This window comes from Centroberyx affinis, unplaced genomic scaffold, assembly GCF_046629955.1.
Source record: "Centroberyx affinis isolate AG114_WGS23_722 - 3 ecotype Tasmania unplaced genomic scaffold, CSIRO-AGI_Caff_v1 ptg000652l_1, whole genome shotgun sequence".
In the NCBI taxonomy this organism is placed as follows: Eukaryota; Metazoa; Chordata; class Actinopteri; order Beryciformes; family Berycidae; genus Centroberyx; species Centroberyx affinis.
Genome location: NW_027279278.1, coordinates 68,605 through 87,938, shown reverse-complemented (window position 1 = coordinate 87,938; position 19,334 = coordinate 68,605). Strand labels below are relative to the sequence as shown.

General features: G+C 42.6%; 2 protein-coding genes across 2 annotated transcripts; both read right to left on the bottom strand.

Annotated features, from left to right (window-relative positions):
• Positions 1-2,285: 2,285 nt before the first annotated feature.
• Positions 2,286-10,526, bottom strand: rad23ab (RAD23 homolog A, nucleotide excision repair protein b). The gene is made up of 10 exons (XM_071519043.1): positions 10,372-10,526; positions 9,145-9,226; positions 8,317-8,396; positions 7,111-7,571; positions 6,642-6,688; positions 6,190-6,317; positions 4,676-4,874; positions 4,055-4,236; positions 3,306-3,452; positions 2,286-2,421 (listed from the first exon to the last, which is right to left on the bottom strand). Exons 1-10 carry the CDS (start codon positions 10,438-10,440, stop codon positions 2,308-2,310), a joined length of 1,509 nt encoding a protein of 502 aa, XP_071375144.1. The 5' UTR covers positions 10,441-10,526; the 3' UTR covers positions 2,286-2,307.
• A 1,472-nt stretch (positions 10,527-11,998) lies between these two features.
• calr3a (calreticulin 3a) lies at positions 11,999-18,928 on the bottom strand. Its single transcript, XM_071519039.1, has 9 exons — positions 18,748-18,928; positions 17,627-17,728; positions 16,970-17,173; positions 16,636-16,730; positions 16,298-16,507; positions 14,668-14,781; positions 14,223-14,366; positions 13,994-14,086; positions 11,999-13,067 (listed from the first exon to the last, which is right to left on the bottom strand). The coding sequence occupies exons 1-9, from the start codon at positions 18,839-18,841 to the stop codon at positions 12,852-12,854; spliced, it is 1,272 nt and encodes a 423-aa protein (XP_071375140.1). The 5' UTR covers positions 18,842-18,928; the 3' UTR covers positions 11,999-12,851.
• Positions 18,929-19,334: the final 406 nt, after the last annotated feature.

The following is a 19,334-nucleotide window of genomic DNA, read 5'->3' as shown; positions in this document are numbered from 1 at the left end:
TTAAGAAATAGTATTCATTCAGTTTTAATATGGCAACCTCATTCATTTAATGGCTACCCCCACACCAACCAATAGCCTACCACATTCAGTGTTAGCCTAGGCTACTTGACAGTGCAAATATGTGGATGCCTGGATCCAGGCCCTTCAGCGACATGATGAAACAACTTTGACTCAGTCCGCTTTGTAAAAGCCATTTATTTTACACAGTGCTGAAACAAGAGTTTTTCACAACTATTCAGCAAAACTTCAAGTGGTGTATTTAAGGCTATAAGTCCTCTTATTCTTTTTTTTTTACAAATCCAAAAAAAGGAAACAAAACATCAACAAAAAGGGTAAAATAACATTAATAAACTAAGATCAAAACAACACCACACCGGTGGTTTTATCATTCCTATCCCACTGCCATGCTATAAATAACCCTTTGTAACAAACTCATGCAACCAACAACCCCTTACAGCTAAAGAACAGCATTTTGTCACAATAAAGTGCCTCTTTTTCCAAACGCAAAGTTTGTATAACGCATTTACAGTATAATACAAAATTTCCAGTCATCTCCAGTTGAAAAATAATAAAGAAAAGAACTAAAAAGGAGAAAAAGCAAAGCACATGCTGAATGCTGAAAAATGATTTTTTTTTTGTTTTGGCTTCTAGCACTTCTTGGAATTCCCTTTAATCCACTTTCAAAACAAACACTATGACTAATTACCTATAATCCAAACTCTAATGAATATGATCATCAATTCTATGACACTCATCTATGCATTAATACAACAAGTAAAATATCTCATAATAGATCAAACACTACATTGTAAACTATTGCGCTATTTGTCAAATGAAACTTGTTCAACCCATAAGGCATGGAGGAGCAATGGCTCAAACTCTTGCAGCATTAAGATGCATAGAAGATTTGATATCATGAGACTTCATAAACTCAACTGAAAAAGATTGTCTGAACGTAACAGGTGGACTACGTTGGATCATTTTAGCTAAAGAAATGATGACAAAAAAAAACACAACCTTTCTCGAAAATCCAAATAATCAGCTCAAAACCTTGCTATATGGTACTTTATAATAACATTGCAAATTTCTTCATCTGCGAAACACCAAAACAAACAAAAGAAAACTCCAAAGTGCAAGACCATAATGACAATTCAAACTCACTGCATTTGGGTGTGCCCACTTCTCCAGCAAAATACTAAACCATAACATTTATCATATTATCTAGCCTCAGGCGTGATCATGGTATACAACTAGTTCAGAGGAATAGTGGCAAGGTCAATGTTATATTATTCATATTTTCTATCAGAGTGCAAAGTCCTGTGGTATTTTGACCATTCATTTACAGCAAACAGATTTGGGCATATGTGGTTTCATGCATTCAGTCCATCCTTGAAGCGAAAAAACTGAAAAATTAAACACAGACAATTTATTCTGTTATCGACTGAATGTGTGCAACCCCACAACCGCACCTGTATGCTGAATGAAAAGTCAAAACACTGCTGGAACCAGGCATGTAGTCTGCTATCTAGTCTCATTGGGTCTGTGGTATCTTCTAGGTTTGGGACATCGTCTTTCCAAGGACAACAGAAGTCAAAGAAAATAATAATAATGACATGGTCAGACCTGAACTTTAATATAAAGCAATGCGAGCTCTCATTAAACAATTAGTCAACAGTTTGCATCAGATTTTCAGGTAAATCCAACATGTAAAGTGTGCATAAGGTGGTTTTTGTAATTTGTATGGTCATGCAGAAAATGTGAAAATGTGACCTCAGGGTTTTTCCGTACTTTTGTAGTGTTTTAGGTAGTAGTTGCCAGAGGGAAATTTGAACACAGATATGGGGACGCTTAAATACATGTATATAGATGTCAAAATGTTCTTTCAGGCAACGTAAGGGCTTAATGTGCGGGGGAAAAACCTTGTTGGATTTGGAAGGCGATGCAAAATGTTGCCTTTTTTTTTTTTTTCTTCTTCAGGTAAGCAAAAGAAACTCCTGGCGTTTACTCCTCTTAGTGTGATCGCTCGGCAGAAGCGGCGGCAATGAGATAGCAGCAGTGAGGCGCGGCGGTGAGCTCCTAGGATGATCGTCACAGCAGAATGGAGAGTAGGCAGCACAGCGTGTCATCATCGTCGCCATCGTCGTCATCGGTTTTGCCCGCGTCGTGAAAAAACAAATGCATCTCCTCTCCCTCTCCCTCTCTCGTCTCCCCTCTTTCTCAACGGACCTTGTGTAGCACTGTCATACATTCTGTGGCCCCCTCTTTGCGGGCGGCGGCTGCGGCGCGTGAGCAGGGGCGGGCGGGCGTTCACTCGTCGTCCCACGTCTGCTGCAGCAGGAAGTTCGCGGCGAGGTTCTCGTTCTTCTCGCAGGCGAAGTAGGCCTGGATGACCAGGCCTTCGGGGAAGCCCAGCGCTTTTAACTGGAACACACAACACACACAGCACACACAGGTTCAGGTTAGAGACAAACTCTCAGCTCCTCATCTGCCATTTTTCTAAAACAGTAACAAGTTGTTGAGGCAGAACAGTAGGTCCTCTCTTTGTGTCATACATCCTGACCGGGGCTTACGGAGGGGCAAGCACATGAAACTATGAAACTGCCAAATCTACTAGGGCGTTATGTATGTCTGTATTAGCAATCTTCTGTTCAATAATCTAACCGATGGCCTCAGGACAGTAATATGCTCACTCACGTCACAATGTACCTGTCCCTGAGATATCCTGTCCTGAGTCGAACAGCGTCAGCGTACGCACACTGCTCCTTCTATCTTGCTATGAATCGGATGCTCATTCATCACATTGTTGAGATTAGCTTACCTTTCAGCGGATGCTTTTGTCTGTTGAAACTGCAGCGCTCCTCTGCAGATCATTGATTAAATCATTCTTATACTTAGATGCTTCAAATGTGTGCCTTTATTAAACCAGGAATCAATATACTAATGCTGGTATATATTAATATACCAGCATTTGGCTAACCTAAATGTAAAAAATGGGACAAAATCAGAGTAAAACTAGGTGTGAAGCAAAGGAAAAAAAAGAGCAGTGGTGGAACACCAGTCCAAAAATCAGTCAAGTGTACACTAAAGTGTTAGCATGGAGTCTGCTATAACTCAACATAGTGTATGTTATGTTTGATGATTAAGGATGAGGTTTTGCAAGGTTTAGTGGATTGTCATGAGATAATGGCACTGAAATGCCTTTAAGTCAATCATTGCTCAGCTGGAAATAACTCTTCTATGATCTGAACTATAAACAATCCCTAATAATCGCTGCTCTGTAATGTCAATGGTAGTAATGTACCTACCCTCTCAATGGCCTCCTTCTCCTGCGGGGTGACCTGGATGTAGTTGGTGTGTGGTGACCCCTGGGCCTCGGCCCCCTCCCCTCCCGTGTCCCCGGGACGTGGTTCGTTCAGCATCTGGACAAAGCGCTCCTGGTGCTGCGTGATTTGCTGCATAATAAATAATAAATATCATCAATATAAATACGACAGTAACCCAAATGAGGAGGTCCTAAGCTCGGTAGAGAACAGCTGATATGGGGTGGCTATGTGGGTTGCCCTTATTCACATGATGGCCATTTTGAACACTCAGGGTGGGAAACTCTACCCAGAATATTGGCAAACCGATATAAAACTGGTATTACTTCAACATGTAAGTGAGGACTTCAGATAGACCTAGCAGTTATCAAATTAGCAGCAATCTCAGGAACAACAACCACAACAACAGCTTGAATTTAGGGAAATTAGTTAGCTAGTTTACTAGTTAGCTACTAGTTAGTTACCTAGGCTAGACTCTGGTAGCTACAGATAATGAACCAAATGTGAACCTAAAATGTGAACTGATATCCCTCTGGATTCTAGAGATCCATTTGTTTCTAATATGTTTTTCAGTGTGAATCAGTGTGACGCATCTTGGTTCACAACAGCATCTGACTGGACTTGCTCTTCAGCTAGAGTTTGCCACCCTGAGGGTTCAAAATGGCCGCTGTGTTAATAAGGTCAAGTGGAAGAAATAAAAACTAAATGAAAGCCATGGGACCATCATCAGGCACCTGCAGTAGCTGTGGGTTGTCCCGGCCCAGCTGCTGCAGCAGGGCTGGTAGGAGAGCCGGGTTCTGCTGGATGATCTGTCTCATCTGCTGGAACTGAGGCTGGTTCCTCAGGAACTCCAGAGGGTTCCCGCTGGAAACCAAACCTCCACCGGCAGAGGGAGGCTGGCTGGCAGGCACTGGCCCTGCTGGGGAAGGGGGAGAAATATCCAGGGTTACTCTATTTGGTTTTATATGTGATGTGAATGCCATTATGACTGCCCCCCATAATGAATTGGGGAGGGGACTATGGATCATTTGTTAGTTACATATTATATCACAGACTCTCTCAGGATTTTGAAGAAATTTGGGGGAATGATGCATCTGACCACTCTGTTCCAGTATAAAAATAACACTGACTGGACCAAAGGGGGCGCTACATTCATTCATACATTCAGTATGTTGTTTGACACTGTCACACATACTATCTCTGTTTGTTTGTTTGCTTGTTCGTTCATTCATTCATCTGTCTGTCCATCACACACAACATCTCAAGCAGGCAGGCAAGTCAAATCACGATAGAATCTCTTCCTCACACAAAAGTCACAACTCTGTGTGTGTGTGTGTATGTGTGTGAGTTCTTACTGTTGGAGGCTGCTGGGGTCTGCTGTGGTCGGTGCGTAGCTGGGGCGGGAGCTGGGGTGGGGGTGGGGGTGGCGGGGGCGGGGGCTGGGGCAGGGGCAGGGGCGGGGGCGGGGGCGGGGGCGGGAGCGGGGGGGTTGGATGGAACGCTCTGTCTGATCAGCTCCTCAGGCGGCAGATCGGTGGGCTCTGCTGGAATCCCCTGCAACACACAAGCTATTCACTACAGAGTCACACACTGAGAGGCACTGTAACAAAGAACACCTGCAGTGGATATTAAGAAGAACAGAAAACATGCACCTGTTACCCATTTAACTCATATTGACTGAGTTTGTATCTGGTGTGTTGCTTGAGGGAAACAGGAAATATTTCTGTGGTGCTTGAATTAATCTCAGAATGAGGTGCTGACTCTGCATATTGCAAATCAGATATCGGCCCGCCAGTGTCATCCACCTCTGATAGGATGGATATGGAGTTTGTTTGATTATATATTTATTGTAGAAGTGATCAATACTGCATTGGTTGTCTGTGGGAAGGGTAACAGTTTGATTTTCGATTCCACACAAGTAGGCATGGATATGATTATTAGTAGTACGCAGTGGTGGAAAGTAACTAAGTACATTTACTCAAGTACTGTACTTTTTTGAGATACCTGTACTTTACTTAGTATTTCCATTTGATGCTACTTTATACTTCCACTCCACTACATTTCAGAGGGAAATATTGTACTTTCTACTCCTCTACATTTATTTGACAGCTTTAGTTACTTTTCAGATGGAGATTTGACACAATGGATAATATAACAAGCTTTTAAAATACAACACATTGTTAAAGATGAAACCAGTGGTTTCTAACCTGTTTGGCTTTTGACGTCTTACAAAGAGCAGTGTGTAGTCGGGTCACATTTCAGATGTCTATGAGTTGTTAACAGCTCCACCAAATAGTGATTTTTCTTTTCCCTCTAAACCTCACATGGTTTCATTTCAATAAATGTTCACATGATCCAATATTTCAGCAAAAATCAAAGATTAGAGAAAAAGTCCAAAAACTGAAAACAGATTTGTGTATCAGAACTTTGTTTTTTCTTCTGTCCTCTCCCATTAATCATCTGTATAAACTGTATATAAAGTAGTTCAAACTAGCTCCACCTCCAGCAGCTACAACAGTAACATGCTGCTTACACACTGATGCTTCAGTATTAATAATCTAATGATGTCATATATAATAAAATATCAGTCAGAGGGACCAAACCACTACTTTTACTTTAATACTTTAACTACATTTTGCTGCTAATACTTATGTACTTTTACTTAAGTAGGATTTTTCATGCAGGACTTTTACTTGTAATGGAGTATTTTTACATTGCTGTATTGGTACTTTTACTTAAGTAAAGGATCAGAGTACTTCTTCCACCACTGGTAGTACGTAGTAGCAGTAGATTCAATCCAAATACCAGTAATCAGTATCAGTATCTGCCTTCAAACATCCATATGGGTCAACCTGTGGCGCAGACTCACCATGAGCAGATACTCCACCGCTCGGTCTGGGTTGTTGTAACTGGCCCTCAGCGCGGCGATTACCTGCTCCCGCTCGTAACCCATAGACATGATCTCTGACACCAGGTTCTCATATGCCTGCCCCGTCACTGAGGAGGAGAAGGCACGGGAAACAGATGGGAGGGAGGGCCGAGGCAGACGGCAGGGGAGGGAACACGCAGGAGGACGAGAACAAGAGGTGGGCAGCACGACAGAGAGAGAGAGAGAGAGAGAGAGAGAAGGAACACAGGAAGGAAGGAAGGAAGGAGTGGGAAGAGAAAAATATGGACGATATGAATAGAAGGGACGACGGAAGGTGGATGGGGAGAGGGAGATGAGTTGCAAAAAAAAGAGAAAAAGCACAGTATAATCAGTAGGCTGGACTAGTATTTCTTCACTCATGACAAAAGAAGGGAGCGTTCCAGATTTATTACCCAGTATCGACGCTGCTTCCTCAAGGAGACCCAGTTCGTCCACAAGGCTTTGAGAGAAACAAAAAAAAGAAAAAAGATGAATAAAAAGACCGACAAAAAGCTGTTTACATGACTGAGCAATCACCGTTTGCTTCCATTACAGGGGAAAGAAATGATGACCCTAATTAGTATGTACAGCTCACTGCCATGTGTTTTTGTTGACATCAAAGTGTACCCATGATGCTGTGGGAGTCTGAGTTTGACAGAGGGTGAAAATCAAAAGTGAAAGCAGTAAGATGTTTCCATGCCATGTTTAATATGGGAGTAAGCCAGGCGTCTTAACCGGGTTTCTCAGAATCAGACTATGAGGTTACCAGGTTACTGTAACCCAGTTATGATGTTTACACGCATCGACCCAAAACCAGGCTACTGAGTAACCGGGTTAAGAAGGGAACTGCATGGAAATATAGCCAGTGTCATTTCCCCTTACCTGGAAGCAGAGGCGTGGACCGGTGGGGTGGCAGAGGGTTGATCCTGGTGCTCTTCCCTGGGCTTCTCCTCTGGCTGGGCAGCAGGGGCGGGGCGGTCCGCTGGGGTAGAGGCCGGGACGGCCTGAACGGCTTCCGGGACCGGAGCCGGGGTCGCGGTCGACGCCGGAGCCGAGCCGGGGGCTGCGTTCGTGTCCGGAGGCGCGTTTGCCTCCAGAGAAACCGACGGGACATTTTCCGGGGCCGGGGCTTCAGAGGGAGGCACTGACTGTGTGGCGTCGGGGGCCGGGGCGGGTGTGGGCGCAGGCACTGTATGTGTGGGTGTGGAGGGCACTTGTGTGGAGGCGGGGACGGGGGCCGGGGCAGGGGCCGGCGCTGAGGCCGGGGCTGAAGACGGGACGGGAGCCGGGGCGGGCTGGGGGGTCGGCTGGGGGACTGCTTGTGGAGGAGTGGCTGGTTTAGGCTGTAAAGACAGAAGTGCAAAAATAGGAATTTTGCTGCAGGTGACAACAATGACAATAGAGGCCTTTCAGGTGATGTAATGCGCCCTCTGGTGGCTATAGTGGAGGTGCTTGGGCCAACAATGGCTATGAACAGCTGATTGAGACATGGTCTATTTTTGCAAGGTTTTTGATTGGAAAGTGATCATTTTGTCACTGCTGCATCTGATCATTTCATCACTGATACAGATGATTCATTTTGTGTTTAGATGTCAGTTTGTTAGCTAGCTAACCATAGTATCTGGTCCACATACTTGTACTCCATTCATTGGTGCTTATAATGATAATGAATGGACCTACACCCATGCTAGCATTTTCAGAAATCTGTCTTTTTCTATCCTGGTAGTTATATATTTAACCATAATTTGTGCACAGCCAACTCTCCACCGGACCTCCATGATGGCACCAGACACGGTTGCTAGGAGATTTGTGACGCAACTGCAAAACCTCCATTACAGCAAAGCAGTCAGGGGATGGCAACCTCCCACGTTTCTGTCCATGCCTAAGTCCCTCTCAGTCAAGGTCATGGTTTCGTTTCTGTTCTGTGGTTTTGCCTCATAGCTCTACTTCAAGCCTATCTTGGTGGACAGACGGTCAGAAAAGCATGCTCAAACAGACACATCAAACACGATTTGCATAGTAGTCATGAAGTCAGCGTTGTCGTCATCTGATTTAAATGAAACAACAACAACGTGAAGAGACACCTACCTTTGTAACCATGACCACTACAAAGTTTTTCTCATCAATTTTGTACTCTCCCAGAGCGGTGTCATCATTCAAGATTTTGCCTGGTGCATCAAAACAGAAACAGCAAGTGAGAGCAGATTTTTGACCTCATTTTTAGACATGGTGGTAAAGTAAACCAAAATATTGGAGAGAAACAAAATAGGCAGGACAGTAAAATGTTACAACACATCAGAGGTACAGAGTGAATTACACTAAGTGGCGTTTTGCAGCATTACTACTACTATTATTACTAGTACTTTTAGAAATCTGTACTTTTACCTCTGAATATTTTTATATACCTACTTTTAGTTGTGTTGGTTTAATTTTTGGTTATAAAACTGGTACAATGAGTCTTTTACAGTCATTCTGAAATTTGCCTCTTGCAATTGATACAAACTTTACATTTACAATATACAAGGAATTTAGCTGACACTCTTATCAAGAGCAATTTCAATTTAACACAACAGTAGAATAAGCTTCAACTCTAATTTCTCCAACATAACAAGCAAGCAATAGCAAAGAGGTCAAGGGTCAGAGCCACAGCACCTTGATAATACATGTAACAAATATTCCTGTGAGGTGTTGAGGGGTCATACCATCTAAAAACAAACCATCCCCAAACCTTGGACTAATAATAACCTAGTATTCACATTACAAGTTCTTCAGTATATTTCTGATGAGCTACTCTTTGACTTGATTCATTTCCCAGATGAGTATTCTCGCTGCCACTCGAGTGAAAGTGCTGTAACTTGAATAAAATATCGCAGTCCTTCTTATTTCTGTACCTCTGTCAAAGCCACTGTGTCTCACCTGCATAGATGAGTTTTTGCCCCGCGGCTGGAAACGTATCTTTGCCTCTCTCCTCCTCTATTTTCTCCTTCAGGGCTTTCACCTGACAAACATCAACAGATGAATCAGCCTTATTACTGTCTGGATTATGAATGGATTCAATGTCACCACATGACTCAAATGTATTCATAAAAACTGTTTTCATATTTGGTGTGGAATAGACAACATAGAACAAACAATAAAGGGAGGCATACTAGACTATTATTAAAGTGCTACAATGGTATTACTAAAATTTCAATTGACGTAATAGTGATTGCTCTAATTTTGTCTTGTGCAGGGATGTAGTGGTAAATAAAACTGTGTATAAAGTATGACCTCCAGTTGGTGTTTATAAGGGAAACAGTCACCATTATAAAAAACAACTGTACTCATTTTCTGTTTTTCTTTAAAGATCATATCCTCATATAACCTACAGCAGTTTGATGCAACTTATGATGTTGTATACTGTGAATTTATGTCACTGCAATAGCAATGATAATGCACTTCACAGAAAACAATTTCAGCACAATAAGCCTAATGTAAAGCACTTCCTTATATGGTAAGAAAAGTCCAGAAGGCCCCCTCCTCTTCTCTAGCAGAGGTTTACAAGTGAGTCTCCCCATTACTAATTGAACGGACAGGGGTTTAAAATATTGCATCGTCATTCATGGTGAGACAGTGTGTAAGAAGTCAAAAGTGTCAAGTCAGACGAAATAAAACATGCCACCTCCGGTCGCTACCTTCAAAATAAAACACACGACGATCATACATTGCAACATCAGAAATACAAATTAGCAAGAGCAAGGTGAATATAAAGTATGTATTAGAAAGGGGGCTTTGTGAAAACATAATATGCTTCACCAAAATCTCCTTTTCACAGCGTATACGCTGTAACAGATACTCCTCAATGGTTATTTTTTTACAACAGTGACCATTTTGCGCTTTTATTTTGAAGGCAAAATCGCCAAATTCTGGTGTTATCCTAGCTAACTCTAGCTTACTTAACGCAGAGTCAGTGGTACCAAGAGCCACAAAACCGCTATTTCATGTCGGCGCAAATTTGTCACATTGTTGTTCTTGTTAAAAACAACTATAGAGTTAAGATATCCCTTAATTAACGATACCCTGTCTTAGCGGCAACATTCCCTGTAATAAGCCAGTCCTCCCGGCCTGACCGTGTTTACTTCAGCCCCGTTAACTTCTACTCACCGTCAATTCTGGGTCTATTTCTATTTTAAACGTCTGCTGTTGGAGGGTCTTCAGTGTTATCGTCAGCATTTTTCGAAGCGTTGTCAGTGACTGTCAGGACCGAAAACCGGCTCGTTCACAGTAATTTCTAGTCTGTAACTGCTGTATTTCCCCCAGTAGGGTATCTATCTGTCTATATGTATGTGTGTGACTCAGCTGTCTCCCTGTACTGTGGATCTGAGCTCCCGCGCCATCTACTGCTGGAGACAGAGCAGACCAACACACTGCTGCCTTCAAGCACTGTCGGAAATATTAGAACTACCAGTAGAGCGCATAAATGAGCCAAGAAACGGCGTTGGGGAGTAGTTTCACGACATGTAATTAAACTAGTAGTTTAACTACATTTTGCTTTGGGGCAGTGCAACTTTATTCGAATATGGAAAGTATTTTTGTCATTTTTAGGAGCAGTTAATTACTTCATCTAACAATTATTTTGACTCTAAAAGATGGGACTTTTCTACCACTATAACTGTACCACTGTAGCTGTGTGCTACACTTGATTTCTAAAATAAAACAGTAGCCACCAAGAAATGCCTGCTTTTGTTACTTCACTATTATGTCTGAACAAAAGTATTTGAATGCACAAACAAGATGCATGCGCGACTTTCAAATTCAGAAGTAGGAGTATACAAGGAGCACTGGAAGACAGCTGAAAATTGCTGAAAGTGAAAACCGGCGCGTTCAAGCCGAAATTTCGTGATCTTTCAAAGCAGTTGAAGGCAGCATATCTTCTTCCTGTATCTGCGTAATATCTGCATCATCCTATATCACATCCTGCTATAATTAATTATTCCATATGGTTTGTTTTACAGCTTACCTGTCAACCAACCTTACGTTATATACCGGCCATTAATTTATTGTATGGGAATTAATACATTAATACTTTCAATGGGCATATTTTTTCCATAAACATGTCTTTTGTCTCATTTTGACACTAATATCACATGAACAGATTTTAGGCATGTGGATATGATTCAACTTAGGATGACAAATGGAGAATCTACTTGATCGGTTAACTTTGGTTGTATTCCATAGACCCAAGACCTCACTTTGACTTGTGACATGAATTTAGAATATATGAATAGTTGTTGCACTATGAAAATAAGTGTGTATGCTTTTCGTTTGTTTTGGCCATCACCCAAAAATCTATCATCACTTTATAGACTTGCCTTTATGTAATTGCTTTCGATCCTGCTCACGTTTAATGTTGTGTTGTAGAGATTTGACTTGATGCATGAAGAGACTTGTGTTTGTGTAAATGACTTAGATGAGATTTGTTCCAGCAGATGACTGAATTTAAATGGTTTTCTGAATTTGTATGGAATGATTGAATTTATTGAAGTTGAAACTGATTATAGAAATCAAACTCATGATGCTCTTACCAAGTTTTTATCCTATTAAAACCATATTGCATTGAAAAGTCCTAGATATTTAGTTCTCTTGTTACTTTTCTTGTTTTTATGCCTTCCTGTAATGCACTTTGTAAACTTTTAGAAAAGTGCTAAATAAATTAAGATCATCATCATCATCATCATATCACCCCTACACCCTCTCTCTCACACACACACACACACACACAGCTCCAACATTGAGAGAAAAGCTTCATTTTATTCACTGAAACTCAAACAGTGTGTGCCATGGGGACAGTCGCTTGTTTAGAGCAACAAGAAAAAAAATGAGGATTGTGAATCACAGTTTGTCTGATACAGTCTCTCTCACACACAAACACACTCACACACACTCACACACACTCACACAAACAGAGTTGGAAGAAGGACATATGCCAAAATCAGAGAGCGTTGGGTACTGACATGAGAATGATTGAATAAATTATGATGGGATAAATTACAAAAAAAGGGACGAGTACTGCATACCAAATCTTGCAGGGAAAAATAAAAAGTGCAAGGAGTCGGATGTAAATTGACCCTCGATTGACTGAAAAATCCCCAAACAGGCAACGTGAGAAATGGAAAATAGATGTGAGGAGGAGGAGTTCAGATGAAATTATGGATATTGAGACAGAACAGCTGGAAAAAAAATAAAAAAAGCAGCACAACTATATGATGCACACTTACAACAGGACTGACCACATTCTGTAAATCACATTAAATTATAAAATTCTCTCTGGGGGGGTGGACACACACACACAAAAAGGAAAAAAAAAGAAAATGTAAACCCTTCTCTAACTTGAAAAAAAAAGAAAAAAGAAAAAAAGGGAATCGATAAAAAAAAAATTGAACGCAAACCAGACCTGCCCCCACCCTCCACCCCTTCCCCGCCCCTACACCTGAATAAAAGGCTGCCGTATGGAAGGCCAGAGTCCATAGGGTTTTCAGTTGATTTTTCTGTTGTTGTCGTTTTTGTTTTTTTTTAAACTCGGAAGGAGAGATGCACAGCAGTCCTCCTGACAACATGTCCGCCGACCGGCTCCTCTCCGCCCTCTACAACTCGTCCTTCGGCGTGACGTCTTCGTCGTCCTCTTCTGTCGGAGCGCCTTCGTCCTCCTCCTCCTCCTCCTCTTCTTCCTCCTCCTCCTCCTCCCCCTCCTCCTCCTCGCCCTCCTCCTCCTCCTCGCCGTCCTTCTTGCTCTTCTCCTCCTCCTCCCTCAGCTTCCTCTCCACCTCCTCCTGCTCGTCCTTCATCTTCTTCTCGGGCTCCTGGTTGGGGGGAAAAGGAGGGGAAAGTCGTTTTGCGAAGTCGTTTTTCAGGACATTTCCATATAAATAGAATGTAAACAGTGAAGGAGACGTGTGATCGGCGCCATTTTGACTTTAAAGACACTTTTGATTCATGTCACATTCTACAATGCTGCTGTTAAGCGAGAGTCACATGTAGCTTTAAAATGTGTGTGCTGCCTAGAATATATTCAAAACAAAAAAACATCATGTAGGCCCTTTCCATCATTCAAAGTCAAGTGGAGTGTGACTTAAAATGAGTATGTAATGCGTTTCCACTGCATAGTGTGTTGATTTTGTGTATGTGAGATGTATTCTACACTGTCAAGAATTTCTGAGCACGCTGCCCTAAGGCTGTTTTCTCACTGCAGCTTGAAGTGTCCCACCTGTGATCTACACCTGACTTGTATTTGAACGCTCAAATCAGAATTTGTCCCAAATCTTATGTCAATCACCTGAGGCCAGTGTCATCATTTTGTCATAATAATCAGCGTTAGCACGGAGGGACGAGACACAACAATAGAAAAAAAAAAGCCAAAAAAGCTGGCTTGATTGTAGGGCTGGGTGAATATTATCGTTTATTATCTTTCAATAGAATCATATCGTGATGGGATATCCTGAACCGCATTATTTAAAAGTGGAAAAAATATTTCATTAGGAACTGATAGCCATGACACATTAAATGTAAAGCTGTTTAATGCAGTGCTGATAAACACATGGGCAAAAATGTCCCCAAAAATAACTAGTACTCGTTACTGTTATTTTATGTGTTGTGCAACTAATTTTCCATTCAAAAAGTTTGGCCTGGTCATGTCATGTACCATTTGTGTATGTACGCAACATACAGTGTAGACTACATTTAGTATGTAGTATTCAGTGTGTTAGCATCCCACTCAACACGCTCCTACCTTAGTAACTCCCCAGGTTTTCTTCCCAAACTCCTCTGCTTCTTGGACGTCGTCAGAGATCAGGAAGTTGTCGAAGATGGTGCCAGACTTCACCTGGACAGGGGGGGAACGCATGAGCAATATTTACTCATGAGATCGATATGTACAAGGTTTCTTCTCATCTGGCTTCAAGTGAACTGGGGTCATCGATCTTTACCGCACATTGATAGAACTTTACTAGTCTCTTTACCTGCCACAGGTCCAGGCCCAACACTCCGATCTTGTCAAACTTGTACATAGCGGCGTCGGCAGAGTACTCGGGGTTGTCGATCTCAGGGTGGACCCAGGCTCCTTTGTAGTCGGGGTTGTCGATCTGTTTGGGTTTCCACTCGCCCTGAGGGAGAGAACGGGACTGGGGTTACGACTAGGGACGCCCCGGTGCTGAACTGATATCGGTTATCGAACCGGTTCCGCGATACAAGTAACATCGTGAGAAAATCACCCCAGACTTCAGAAATCAATGCAAAACAGATGAACTTTCTGTTATTTCTATTCACCCTCTAGTCTAGTAAAATCTCTCATCAGATAGGGGAGAATGGATTATCTCTCAATCATTTTGTTCAAAAGAGCCACAGCTCCTAGACTCTAAACTCTGAAAAAGCCTGAGCCTTCCCACCCCTGCAGACCATAGATACCTGGTAGTCTGGGTTGGTGATCATGGGGGGTTCCCACTCTCCATCCATGTCCTCGTCCCAGTCGCTAGGCTTCTTTGCATCAGGGTCGGGGATGGTCTCTGGCTTGTCCCAGTCCTGGCAGAGATCATCATCCGGGTTAGCATTTACTCGCTTAATAACACGGGTATAACACCGTGCACAGTATAAAACAGGAATGTGGCCAGGACAGGACAAAATGAGCAAGAAATAAAAGTGAAACTGGAATTCTCAAACATCCAAACATAAAGGCTCTGAGCCAAAGTTGATCATTCTCACACCAATTACTGCTTAGACTCTCTGGGCGCTTTGAGCATTGAACTTGACCTTGCCAGGCTGGGAAATCCAGCCCTACAGGTAACTAACGGGATGTGGGTGAAGTGGCTAATGGGTGGATGGATGGTTAGCCAAGCATGCAAAGCCCTCCCTCCCACAAGTCTTTCAACCAGAAGATCCAGTGCTATTCTGGGCAGGGTGAATGAGCACCTATGTAATTTCTCAAACACAATGAGCCCACACTGGCTGAGGAGGAAACTTGACACTTCCTGTCTGTGTGGACTATAGCAACTATGCCACTTTTTGTGGCTGTTATGTAAAGGTGACTTGCCTTTAGACGAACCCGACTACCCACAGGAACAGAATAGAAACCACTTTCATAGATTCAGATTAGAGTTCCAGTGGGCAACAATTCAGTTTGAATGCTTCTCCCAAGGTGTATGTGTTTATTTACACCAATACATACTTTCAATGTGCAGACTTTCGTGCTACGCTGCATTTTTTCTATCCAGCAGCTGATTTATATTGGTTTTAGATGGTTTAGATGAATGTTTTTACTCTGCTCGACGCCTAGATTTGATCCATAACTGGTGGATCGTAACGTATGATGTAGACCATTCAGGCTACCTGAGATTTCAGAGATGTTACACCCTCTTAAACAAAGCCCAGTGCCCAGCCAAGCACGTTTAAGAGGGACCAGTTTCAAGCCCAGCGCACCGGTGCTCATCAAGTGTCTGAGAGTAGGATCCAAGATATGTTCATGTGTTGATGTTCTCTACAAATATAATTTAGCTGAAAACCCAAGCCATAAATGACATGTAAAGTCACAAACTGGAACTAGAAATCTTTGGATCCCTCACTTGCTCGTAAAAAAATAAATTAAAAAAAAGCAGTGATGCAAGAAGAAAACCAAGGCACTCTGTCTGGAGTGAAAAAAGATAAAAAAGCCATTAATACATGGGCTGCAAAACAATTAAAAATGACTAATGTGTGTCAACCTAATCGTCTTTCGGATGCTTTTTGCTTAGCAACGGGGGTGGAGAGACAAGATAAAAAAAATAAATAATTGTAAATGTTGTGATCTTCAACTATAAGGACCAGAACCACCTTATCAAGAAAAAACATCAAAAGCAAGGTAGCTACTGCATTAAGCTTGATGAAGATCTTGATTTTGTCCTCTCTGGAACTTCGGAACGCAGATTCTTTTGCCCGCTTTCTGACTCTTTCACTTTCTCAACCAGTAACCCCAACGTAGCACTCGCTCTTGTATGTTATTACTTAAAAACATTTGAGGGGAGGAAAACTTTCTGTACGCCATGCATGCGTGTGGGTCCAATACCTCAGGCTTGGTGTCGGCGGGGTCGTCGATCTTGGCCCGGTCGTCCCAGTCGCTGGGTTTCTTGGCCTCGGGGTCCTTGATCTTCTTGGCAGGCAGCATGTCCCAGTCTTCCTCCATGCTGCCCGACTCCACCTTCTCGTTGTTGATCTTCACCTCGTACGTCTGGTCCGGATTCAGGATCAACGTGTACAGGTGGGTCAGCTCGTCGTCCTGGAGGGAGGAGAGAGGGAGAGAGGGAATCGAGAGAGAAAGACAACGAGCAAAAGAATTAGCGTCTCAAACGGACTTCCAGAGAAGACAAAAATCGAGACCTCTGAGAGGCTTTGCGCAGTAACTACCTTGCATTTGATGTCTTTCTTGATGAGGTGGTTCTGGCCCTTGTAGTTGAAGATCACATGAACCTTCTTTGTGCTGTATCCGCAGATGTCGGGGCCTGGAGACATGGGTCACACCACTTATTAATGTCTTTGATGACATTACAAAGACAGCACAGTCGCAACTACATGATGACAAGAGTTGAAAGTAAAAAAGCGTCTTCAAAAAGCACCTAGAATAGCATGAGTGAGGAGTGAAAAAGACTCAGCGGGGGGGGGGGGAATGCAACAAGTCCTTTCTTCCTCCGACACACAACCCTCCCCCACTGGCTCAACAAAACACACACACTCGACTCACCAAACATGATGTAATACTGCGAGTCTCCGTGCATGGCGCTCTGGTCCAGGTCAGAGGGGAAGATCTTGACGTAGCCGCCCCCGCAGTCGATCTTCTGCTCGTGCTTGACGGTGAACTGGACGACCAGGGGCTTCCCCTCGTTGCTGAACGCGTCGAAGCGGGCGGACATGGCGTAGAAGCGGGCGTCCTGGCTGGTCTGGAGACCTGGGTGTAGGTGAGAATGAATGGGAGTGAATGACAGGTGTCAGTAAGAGTCACTACAGGCTATTCCTGGCATTTTGTGAGTGCTGTATTGATGCATGTTATCTATGTCAAGTGGTTTTGCTTTTGCTGGTACCTACATATTGCGGGTTTCTTGCCCTTGGAAACTACTTTTTTCATTCTTCTCAATGGGACTTTGAAATGTATTGTGTATTGGGAAATCCTAGCACATAAAACCCAATATCTATTTTTTTCTGAGTGGCGGTATCGTGGGCGGGACACATACACGCCCTTCTTTTACCTACATTTGCATTGATAAGCTACCATTACTATCCACAAGTATTTGACATGCAAATCCACCCAGTTGAAACAAACCTATTTGTATCAGTTCTCTCAGTGCCAGTGAAGACAGTAAAAAAAATAAACACAGATACGAGAGTAGTATGCGAGCGTTACCTTTATCAGCCTCTGCATCCCCGTAGAACTTTCCAGCACTCAGTTTCCACTGGCCGTAGTCTGACTTGTGCTTGGACTCCACCCACCGGCTCGTCCATCCATCTGAAAACACACAGCAATTCAATTCATTAGTTTACTCACTGCCTACATTATCCTAATTAGTTAATACAACATTACAACACTGCATTATTCATGTATTATACCGTTTATGCAATACACTTGCACGACACTTAAGAGCTGCATTAAAGCAGCTGGAGAGAGCCAGAACACCTGAAATTAGACGTTTGCCTTCAAAATAAAAGCATAAAAACAAGAAAGAAAAAAAGAAGCACTGGGAAATACTGGTGCTGTGAAAAGGATATTAAAGGGTAAAATAACTAATTTTTTCATGTATTACAGATTCCTCCTTGCTTGTGGACTTTATTTTCACTTTGGTATTTTTGTATTATTCAAAAGGCGTGGCAGCACGTTCGTCAAAAAAAGGGTTTTATTTGGAAAATGTTGACCGGAAGAGGCTGGTTTTACGCTGGCTGGTTTGGCACGATGAAGGCGGTCATTAAGCAGTTTTGACAGAAGAGGCTCTACTATCCAGTCATACTGGATTTCACCTTACGGCCCTCAGTCTGACTGGCGCACAGTTCAACACATAACCAAAAGTGAAAGAATCTCTGTGCCTGTATGCGGATACGTCAGCTAATGCTTTTAAGTAAGGCCAAGTGTATAGATACGGTTATTTGATAAGTTACTGAATGGTTTGATAGTCACATAGCAAAAAGACTCGCTTTCTGCAGTAGACTAAATTCAGCCAGCCTCCCTTTTGAAAATTAAACTCTTATGATTTCATGAGGCTATTTAGGCTATTCACACTCAAACACAGTATCTTAACGTTGTACAGCCTTACTCGTTTTTCACCCACCCAACTACTGAATAGACATACGTGGCCTTTTGCTATGGTTATGGGTCAAATTAATGCAATAGTTTAAGAAACATTTTCTTTAAAAAGAACAAATTTAAACGAGCAAAGGTCGAAAGAGATAGCAGTTTATGCAAGGTAGTTAGCAGACACTTTCACAACACGAATACACACAGGATAAGAAAACGTGGATTTGGCTATACTGCACCTCCATCCAGAAATTGTTCCTTGAAGTAGACGGTAGCGTCAATAGTGACAGCTATCGATGCAAAAACTGCGAGAATTGCCACTGGGAGCCTCATGTTGGCAGCTTGTGTCCGGCGCCGTGCAGGTAAAGTGAACAGATTAGAGCTGGAATCTGGTTATAAAGCCTGGAGGAAATGTAACCCGAGAAATTCAACACTCTTCAGTCCTGCACAGATGGCCGCGGCTCATTGGACAAGAGCCTCGCCAATGAAATGAGACCACGAGTTACTTTTCGGAAGCGCTCGGGTTACGTCGGGCGAAGATCGGACAGGCGAAACCATGGATGGGAGAAACGGAGTGGATTTCATGCTGCTTTCAGGGCACATGGGAAAGATAAGAGAGTCCTACTTGAACTGAACTGAACTGAACTGAAAATAGTTCACGTCGACTGTAAGGAAGTAAATACTACCAGACAATACTGTTCTATTATTATTAATATTATTCTACTATTAGCAAATACCGTTCACTTCCGTTTTAATAATAGGTTGTTACTGCTTGAAAATACTGTTCACCTCATTTCTCAAGTGGCAAATACTATTTGAAATCATT

What these genes read in the sequence shown, in the direction of transcription:
- rad23ab (XM_071519043.1), bottom strand. Translation starts at nt 10,440, where the DNA reads ATGCTGACGATAACACTGAAGACCCTCCAACAGCAGACGTTTAAAATA. An exon ending in GGAAGCAGCGTCGATACTGG is followed by an intron (nt 6,318 to 6,641) that starts GTAATAAATCTG and finishes TCTCCTCCTCAG; the next exon opens with TGACGGGGCAGGCATATGAG. An exon ending in GACCCCAGCAGCCTCCAACA is followed by an intron (nt 4,237 to 4,675) that starts GTAAGAACTCAC and finishes CTTCCCCAGCAG; the next exon opens with GGCCAGTGCCTGCCAGCCAG.
- calr3a (XM_071519039.1), bottom strand. Translation starts at nt 18,841, where the DNA reads ATGAGGCTCCCAGTGGCAATTCTCGCAGTTTTTGCATCGATAGCTGTC. An exon ending in GGAACAATTTCTGGATGGAG is followed by an intron (nt 17,729 to 18,747) that starts GTGCAGTATAGC and finishes GTGTGTTTTCAG; the next exon opens with ATGGATGGACGAGCCGGTGG. An exon ending in GGATGCAGAGGCTGATAAAG is followed by an intron (nt 17,174 to 17,626) that starts GTAACGCTCGCA and finishes ACCTACACCCAG; the next exon opens with GTCTCCAGACCAGCCAGGAC.